The 9937-nt window shown below is 32.7% G+C and overlaps 1 protein-coding gene across 1 annotated transcript; it reads left to right on the forward strand.

Annotated features, from left to right (window-relative positions):
- The first annotated feature begins 1950 nt into the window (after positions 1-1950).
- Positions 1951-3018, forward strand: LOC107773754 (enoyl-CoA delta isomerase 2, peroxisomal-like). The gene has a single exon (XM_016593180.2). The coding sequence runs from the start codon at positions 2204-2206 to the stop codon at positions 2921-2923; it is 720 nt and encodes a 239-aa protein (XP_016448666.1). The 5' UTR covers positions 1951-2203; the 3' UTR covers positions 2924-3018.
- Positions 3019-9937: the final 6919 nt, after the last annotated feature.

The raw sequence follows: 9937 nt of genomic DNA on the forward strand, positions 1-9937 counted from the left end.
ACGCGCAATATCCGGGGTGATGAATCTGCACCCAATCGCGACCAACCGGGACCAAATCGATGTGGGCTGGAATTTTGAACTTCGCCCTAAAATTAGCAAGGGCAGTCGCATCCATCTCAGATTCCACAGCCTCGGGGTCGTCCTCGGGCAGCTTTGAGAAGTCAGATCTAGCCTTCTCGTTACGGGGAATTATTTCCTCCATCGTAGGAAAGCTTTCATCTTTTGCAACAATAGTAGCTCCATCGTCATGGGGAGGCATGGGCACTGCCAAGGGAACAGGGTCAGGTACCCTCCCAGAACTAGAAGACACGTTAACCATTTTTGTTTGTTAATAGAGGATGTGTAAACGCAGAAGAGTCGAGTAGCAGGAGCTATCGAGATCGGTGAAAGCAAGAATATGAAGTAAGATCAAGAAAACAGGGACTCTGAATGAGGAAGGAAGAAGAAGATACGAAAGTTTGATTTTTAGAATGCAAAGAGTGAATCAAAGGATTGTGTATCCCTATTTATAAGAGTTCATGCATCAATATCGAGAAAACAAATTATCGTTACCCATCTCGAGAATCGAAATGGCAGAGGCGCGTGAAACGATGCAAGGTATCGGAAAAATGCGCAGTAATGACGCATGATGACATGACGTCATTCTGAAACAATGTGACCCTAGGTTGCGGCTCACGGAAGGCCACATTTCCATCTTTTCCGAAACTCTACTACTCGACCTACTCGCCTAAAATTTCTCAAACATAACTAACAGAGTCCGCTCATCGAGGTCGCCCAGAGTCGACATCAGTAAGCAGATGGACTAACTGTATAGGTCAAAATCTGCCTCAATGGGATTTAGCATGAAGCGATATTATGGAAAGCGACGTGGCCGAGGTCGACTAGTAGATAACAGGGCTCGTAACTGAGCAGTCAATAACGACCGAGGTCGAGTATCAAGGGCACTTCTAACGGCTAGTTTTTATAATATGATATTTAAGCGAATATTCCACTGAATATTCTTTATACTTGTACTTTTAGGGTTGACTGGGATATGTCCCATATAAATAGAAAAAGAGATAGGGGGAAAGGGCATGTAACATTCCCTCACAAGAACACTTTTTGAGAATAAGACTTTCTCTCTAGAAAAGTTACAAATATTACCTTTCTAACAAGATTCGATTATCTATTATTCCACACTTTTTCATCAGATCCGAGAATAGTTCTAATATTATGGCATTTGTCTATCACTCATCACTGTTAGAAGAAGGAATCATCCACCTCATTCAATATTGGGTGAATCATTCTCCTTATTTACGTTAATGTCATTTATTCCTATTTATTACTTGATATTCTTCCATCATTAATCATCTTGAAACATTGAATGTACACAACATTTAATCCTCCATCAATACTATCCAGTTTTATTTGAGTTGACTAGTTATAAATTTGGGATATTATCATTAACTAGGTTTAATCTCTTTTTATATAAAATTAATTAATTTAATCAAAGATTTATACTTTTTGGTCAAGCAGAGAGAACAACGACAAAGCTCAAGCTTTCTTCCGTCTACCTGTGGTTGAGGGAGGTTGGGAAGGAAATGGTGGGTGGAGACTAGCAAATGAAAGAAAAAATGGAAGACGAAGGAAAAAAGAAATAGAGAAAGGGGAGGGGGAAAGAAACTAAGGTAGAAAATGAAAAAAGTTACGGAATATGGGTGGGATGTGCGGGGAAGACGAGAGAGGTGAGGGAGGAGCGAAAGAGAGAAGGGAAGGGAAAGGTTTTTTTTTTCTTTTTCGTTTTTCTTTTATATTTATATTTTATTCTATCTCTAATTTTTTTTTAATAAAAATAATACTATTCACGCGCCTTGGCAACGTGATTTGTACACAGTTTAACCATGTCAGTTGCACTACTACCACATAAACATAATTAATGGTCAAAAATATTTATTAGTACTCATTGTTTTTAAGCTGAAGTATTTAAATAGATAAAGTATAAGTTTATGTATCGAGTCTCTGCAAACTAATACAAGTTTGAAAGACAACGAGTGCATTTGGCCTTTCAATATTGAATAGCCAACTTTAATGGGTGAAATATTTTATAATTCATCATATATCCACTCATTCTTCTCTTCATATTATTCATATATAGTATCCGTCCTCTTTATCCGGTCCAACACACATATCAAAGCGAAAAACTCATTCTCCTCTTCTGACCACCATGTGCACGTTAGAAAAGTCAGGCAACATCTTCTATCTTACGCTTACCGGCGACGATGAGCACCGACTGAATCCTACTCTCATCACCACCATCCGTTCATTTGTAGCCGAAGTTAAATCCCAAGCCGTGAAGGGTTCCGTTCTGATCACAAAAGCCCAAGGCAGGTTCTTCTCTAACGGCTTTGATCTAAAGTATGCACAAGCCGCTGGTTCAGCGCAAGCTGCCAAAGATCGGCTACACAACATGGTGGCCTTGTTCAAGCCGCTGGTCGCCGATTTCCTATCACTCCCAATTCCGACCATCGCCGCCGTCACCGGCCACGCGGCGGCTGCGGGGCTGCTGCTAGCGATAATCCATGATTATGTAACCATGAGATCGGATAAAGGAGTGGTGTATATGAGCGAGTTGGATATAGGGATGACTTTGCCCGACTATTTTACGGCGATGATAAGGTCTAAGGTTGGATCCTCAGCTTCTCGGCGGAATTTGGTTTTGAAAGCAACGAAAATGAAGGCGGAGGAGGCGGTGGTGATGGGAATTGTGGATTCTGCGCATCCTACGGCGGAGGAGGCGGTGGTTGCGGCGGTGAGACTGGCGGAGGAGCTGGGGAAGAAGTGTTGGAATGGCAAAGTGTATGCAGAGCTGAGGAAATCGTTGGTTCCGGAAGTGTGTGGAGTTTTAGGGTTGAAACATACCGCTGTCTTGCCTTCACGCTTGTGAGAATCACTTTTTCATTCAGAAAGTTGTTTTTTTTTCGCCGGCTTTTTACAAATACTAGTGATGATAATAATTGACCCTATTTCATCTTTGAACAATATTGTGTCATCGCATGCTGTCTAAAAATTAATTCTCGATGTGAACGCCTATATTGAGATGCTAATCTAGGATTTAAAAGGTGACGGATGCCAAATTGTTTTTAGCGTACACGTTATAATAACTAATATATAGTTTGTTCGATTTTATTTTTTAAATTTTATTCGGACAATTTAATAGATATTTTTTTGTAAATATAAAAATTACATTACTTTTTTAGATCCTACTTATGAATTTTATTGGGTATGTTGTCATTGTCATATAAAAATTACATCTGAGACATCAAGAAGCAAATATAATTAGCATTTTAAAGAAAAAATCACACATCAATATTTTCATTAGAACTACATCTTTTTTGTATGCTAAAAATAAATTTGCACCGGTAAAATAAAATCTTCAATAAGGAAACTTCACTAATGAGAATAAGAAAAATAAAATAACATCTTCAATAGATAAATTATGTCCAATAAGTAAATGCAGAATTAGATAAACTACACGATCCCAAAACTTAAAATCATAAACTCATATTTTTCTAGGCGGAACTTGCAAAGTATTCATCATAATTTAATAATAAAGAGATTTAAATTGTATTTAACCATCATACAATAGCACAAATTTTTATGTTATAATAAAAAAAGAAATTATAAAAATTAAATTTGATCTCAATCTAAATATGAAGACCCAAGTTTTTTTATTTTGAAAGAAAAAACTAAAAGATTTGAGATTAAGAGAAATGCTTATTTATGGATTTTTTAAATTTTGGAGGTTCTTTTTTTAGTGTTCTTTCTAAAGATCACAAATAAAATAATAGAATAGAGAAAAATATATAAAAATAATAAATAATAAATAGGAAATTGGGAGTTAACCAAAAGGGAAAATGATGGGGACAGAAGAAATAAAAAATGCAACGAAAATTCAAATTTGAATTTTTACATACCAGAAAAGCTTTCAAAAATGTCTATCAGCTATGGTGCCTTTGTCTAGTTTGCGATTGGGGATGACAAGATCAAATATTTAACCTAATTTAAAAAAAATTATACATAAATATATAATAATTTTACGAGTGCCATACCACCCAGATGGTGGATCGCTTGTAAATGTATACTCTTTTCTTTAAGAGTTCAGTCGGTTGATTAAGTTAGCTAAAACCTTTAGGTTTATTTAATTAAATAATGGTAATGGGTATAAACAGATACTTTTGGCGTTTGCGCAGTTGTTACAGACCGGAGAGGGAGTGCAAAATAGATAAAGCAATCATAAATAAAGGGAAAATTGGAGAAATATATATATTTGAAACGCTCGTAAATCAGTTGCTTAAGAATTGATTCATTGGTATTTACCAGTCAGATAATGATACGTGTGGATGTAATTTTGAAAGTGAAAGCGCACGTTGGTTGATGCTTCTTATTAAAAAAGACAAAGAAAGTTCATTCGATAAAGGAATTTGCCTCTTTCGTTCCGCCGATGGACGGTTCTTCTTGTTTTAAAAAAAGAACTAATGTTCCTGAACATGTCGTCAGCTCTTTTTGGATTTTGAAATTTATGATTTTCGTGACTTAGTTATTGGGATTATTTTTCTTTAACTAGTCATGTGCAGATAGTAATTTTAAAATTGTTCCTAATCACCTTCGAAAAAGCTGGAGCTCTTATCTTTCTTTGATCGTGTGGATTTTGTTTATATTTTTAAATCTTGAATTTTTATTGCACATAAGATTCGTAGCTACATTTTCAGTTTTTCTTTTTTACTGCATAGGTTCTCTTAGGAGCTTGCTTTTTAAGTTGAATTGCAAATGATGTTGTAGTTTCATTTGAAAACTTACTTTCTTAATAAATACTTATTTCAATTTAGATGATATACTTTTCTTATTAGTTCGTTCCAAAAAGAATGACACATTTTTATATTTGAAAATAATTCAACTTTAAATTCTTCATTTTACTTATTTTACCTTAAATGAGAAGTTTTTATAGCTTTAAGACCACACGTTTTAATTTATTATTATTATTTTTTTCATTGTGCATAAAACAAAATCAAAATCATCAAGCTTCCTGCGGCCTCTCCAACACCTCTATGATTGAATTTAAGGCTACCTGACATTCCTTAGGTGGGGGTAGCCTACCAGTAGAATAATGGATTTAATGTTGTTGTTTGCATACGGAGTTGTTTGCATTTTACACTGCTCATTTATTTGATTTACAACTAATCTCCTTATTTTTTACAATTTACTTTTTTCTTTTTACCCATTCACTTATTCATTTCTAGGCAAAACTATTTGTGGTTTATTATTATTATTATTATTATTATCATTATTATTATTATTCTCATATTATTTTATCCTTTAATATTTAATATGTTATTTTTACTTCGATTATTTTATTGCTTTATTGTTTTGATGTTGTTATTGTTCTTGTCTTCATTATTTTCAACATGTCTTCTTCATTATTGTTTTCTTTTCCAAACCAACTTTGAAATGCTTTTTTTTTTAGCCGAGAGTCTATGAAAAATAATTTTTACCTCCATAGAGTGTCTTCATACACACTACTTTTCGTGCACTCCACCTGTAAAAAATACTCTGAGTATTTTTATTGTATTTTATGAGAAATAAAACAGGAATAGTAGTATATTTATATGTGGCAATATTTTAAAGCTTTTTGTTGACAAATGTCTTAACCAACACTATGTGGCAACCCTTCTAGAAGCTATCAGATAAATGGCAAAATGCTTTTGAAAAGTGACAATTGCATTTGCCACGTTCTTTTTCCTCAGCGTGATGGATACATGCACATGTCCCTATAAATAGGGTCAATTAGTCAAGAAAACAATTATTAGCAAGACTGTTATAAGAAAAATCAAATTATGGTGGATGTCTACTCTTCCTCCATGATCTACATCTCAAATGATTAATGACATATTCAATGACATATTTTTTTTCACTTTTCATGTCTATATAAAGGCCTTGTAATAAATAGAAAAATACACACAATTGAAGAAGAAATAAAAATCTCTCCTCTCTTTCTCTCTATATCTCTTAACTTGTTTTTCCTTATTCTATATTGTTACTTTGAGCTTTATTTCATACACGTTATCAACACAAAGTCTCTAACCTCAAGGTTGAATTTCACTTCTGGTAAGATATATCTCGATGATCTATTGTCAAAATTATCAAGCCTAACAATTCTTTTAGATTTTGAGATCAGATATACCTATCAAGTTACAACATTGTACCTGAAAACATGTTGGTTAATTCCTTAGATCAAATAGATGTATTGATAATGTGGAGTACCCTATCAAACTGCATAGTTTTCTATCACATTGATCATGTCAACAAGACAAGATTTTCTAGAATAACATATCAGATAATTTTTGTTTCTTGAATCGGTGGATTAAATAATTACATGTTAAATAGATAAAAGTGATCCTATATGTTATAGTCTTAACACTCTAACTTAACATATATCTACATGTATTAACACATGGATTGGGAATTCTACTTTTGGTAAGGTATATCTCGATGATCTATTGCCAAAATTATCCAGATTTTATTCAGAAAGGTATGTAGTATTACAGACACGTCTTTCTGCTACAGCAACAAGTCAGAGTTTTAAACCAGATAAGTTTGTATCACTATTTAGAACAAGCAATGGTCTGGTTATTAGAAAATTAGTATTTATATGGCTGCTAAGGATGTCACCTTGTTAAATTTTCATGAACTAAATAATAGGTGGCATGCGGTATACTAAATAATCTACAAAATTAAAATTATACTTTATTATGTATGCTTATGGTTTTACCTTATAATACGATTTTAGTATGCCTAGTATAATGATTATACATTAGTTTACTGTCAAATATAATATAATAATAATAATAATATTCTTAACTATTAATAATAATAATAATAATAATAATAATAATAATAATAATAATCATAACTATTTTATTTTGAGAAGATAAAATATTAGTACAAGAAGTATGTACTACACCAATTTTTTCATTGATGATAGTTCTTATCAAATTAACATGTTGAATCATTTCTATATGGAAAGCATATAGTAGTAGATAGTAGACAGAGATTTGTCCACTATTTTTTTGATCTCCTGATTGACTTAAAGGTTCTGCTATATCTTTTTATTTTTCTAGAGAGCATAATACTTAGTTTTTACAAAAGTGCATGGTAACTAGTAGTACTATTATTCTGTTTGATACATTATTTTTTCTTAATGTTCTGGTCATATCACTTTCATCTTGAAGTAAGCTTATTGCAGCCAAAACCACATGTGAATTTTTAATATTATTTTGTATTTTCATATATCTGTTTGACACTAATTACTTAACTGATTTGTGTAAACAAAAGTCTATTGTTGAGAATTATATCCAAATGACATTATGTAGAGTTTAACTCAAGAGGTAAGCATTTTCTTCATATTTGAAATTGTTTTTGTCATTTGCTATTAATGATATCAACTTCAATGAGTTCAAGTCGCAATACACTATGAGGGCAAGACATCAGGATCAAGTCTTGATACTCCATGATGATAAGAGTTGGGTTTGAGTCCCAATTCATTATGGCCTGACATGCCTTTATATTGGTAAGATATTGGGTTTGAGTCCCACTATACCATATTGATGACATAATGATGACTAAAAAAAATAATATATTTTTCATGAAAAGGCATGAAGATTGTCCCACTTGATTTGCTCCATTCTTGAAGTGAATGTGGTTGCAGCGCATAATAAATTTAAATGAATACAAGTGGTTGAACAATGAACGTGGGCATTCCAAAGATCAAAATAATAATAATCATCACTATGATTATAAAAGCAGAACATTAAGGGTTCTAAAAATAGTCCTTCAAAATGCGAAGGCAATATTTACCATCAAATTGGTATGAAAAATAATAAAGCACACCGCTGATTATGATCCATTCCTTGAAGAGAATGTGATTTGTGATAATCATTGAGAATGCAAACGCATTCCTAAAGGTGAATGTGGCAATATGTGATAAAAGTAATGAATAAAGACATACAATGCATGATCAGATGAATACCACACAACTCATCTCTAAGGGAGGTTTGAGTGAAATAAAGAGAATAAATATTATTGTGTGGTTACATGAATATGTCATTGGTCGCGTACATGTGATACGCCAAAAAATATTTTGTTGTGCCTTATAAAAGGTTATTAAAGGCAAAATTAAAGCAAGAAATGATTTTGCTTATGATGATTTTGCCCATGACAATTTATTATGATATAATTTTCTCCGTGAAGGAGACATTTACCATATGAATAGTGTGACAAAAGATCTTGTAGTACAAAAGTTGTTAAAAGCTCTAGAAAAATCAATTAGTTACTACCCGAATGAATAAAATTATTCACGATATTGATATTGTAGAGTCTTAAAAGAAATTTTTTGAGTTTCAAATGTATAAGTCAAAGTGGTTGGCATATTGAGACTACAAATGAAATATTTTCATATTTCTATAATCATAACGGGTAAATATGAAAGGTTACCCGTTTTTCTTTTTATTTGTACTACACAAATATAAGCATGATGATAGAATCATATGTCACAAGTAAACTAGAGGTTTACTAAAACAAATATTAGTCGGCATGACCGGTTGATCATCCCGGTTTAATTATGATGCGAAAAATTAATTGAAAATTACGTTGGCATATATTGAAGAAATAGAAGATTCTTCAAGAATTCTCTTGTGTTGCTTATTCTCATGATATACCAGTTAAGGTTGGGATTGAATCCCTTGATATCTGGAACAAATAAAAGGTGATAAATATATGAGTCCAGTCACCTGCCATGTGGATTATTTATTATTATATGATTTTAATAGATGCATCTATTCTATGGTTACATGTGCATTTGTTATCAACTTACAGTTTGGATTTTGCAAGATTGATTGCTTAAATTATTATAGCATAGTTCCAGAATATAAATTATAATAATTTATCTTGATAATGCTGGTTTAAATCCAAGTTGATTTAGCAGAAATTGTATGCCTCCAATTATAGCTAAACAATTGGTTATGAGAACAAAACTGCCAAAATAAAATTTAGTATGTGATGTATTATTTAATACAACAGCACTTGTATGCATCTAGCCAAGTTATGATAAGTTCTCCCTATGACAATCGGTTCAAGTTCAGGAACCAAATAATTTCCATCTAGAAATATAAATGTGCTATATGATTTAATTGTTCCACCACAATGCACAAAGATGGATCCCCAAATAAGGCTAGGGATATGTGTTGGTGATCCCAACAATAGGGGGGAAAAATGGGCAGCTGAAAAAGTAATGCATGTAATGAATTATTATGAGTACATCTAGATCCTCGTACAAGAAAATGTGAACTTGAAGTTCAAGTGATAATTCATTTGTAAAATATTTCTATGCGTATTTGCTGACCCAAAGCTAAATATCATATTCCAGCTATTAATGCTCCAAATAAAATAAAGTTCATAATGAATACAGTCTATGGCATGCATGAAGCATAATAGACTAATCAGTTTCAAAGATAAAACTCCTTGAAGAAGGAGAGGAACAAATGTTCAAGATGGTCATAATAAGGAGGCAAGTGCTCTAGAAGAGCACCACGACATAACACTTCATAAGACCTCATGTAGCGCTCAATATTATAAATATTGACGAGGATCTTGAGCTCAAATCTGTCATGAAATTTGGAGAGATAAATAATTGGCCAAATGAAAAATAAAAAAAATACGCAATCAAGATTGATTTCACCTGAAAAATGTGAAGTTAGACGGATAGTCCTAACACCTGAAAGTATAAAGCCAGTGGATGTATAAATGTATTCGTGTACGAAAAAAAAGGTCAAGTCGATAGACATAAAGACGACTTGTGTCACAAGAAGATTTGTAAATATCCTGGCATTGATTATATAGAGACATG

Source organism: Nicotiana tabacum, chromosome 22 (genome assembly GCF_000715075.1).
Source record: "Nicotiana tabacum cultivar K326 chromosome 22, ASM71507v2, whole genome shotgun sequence".
Lineage (NCBI taxonomy): Eukaryota > Viridiplantae > Streptophyta > Magnoliopsida > Solanales > Solanaceae > Nicotiana > Nicotiana tabacum.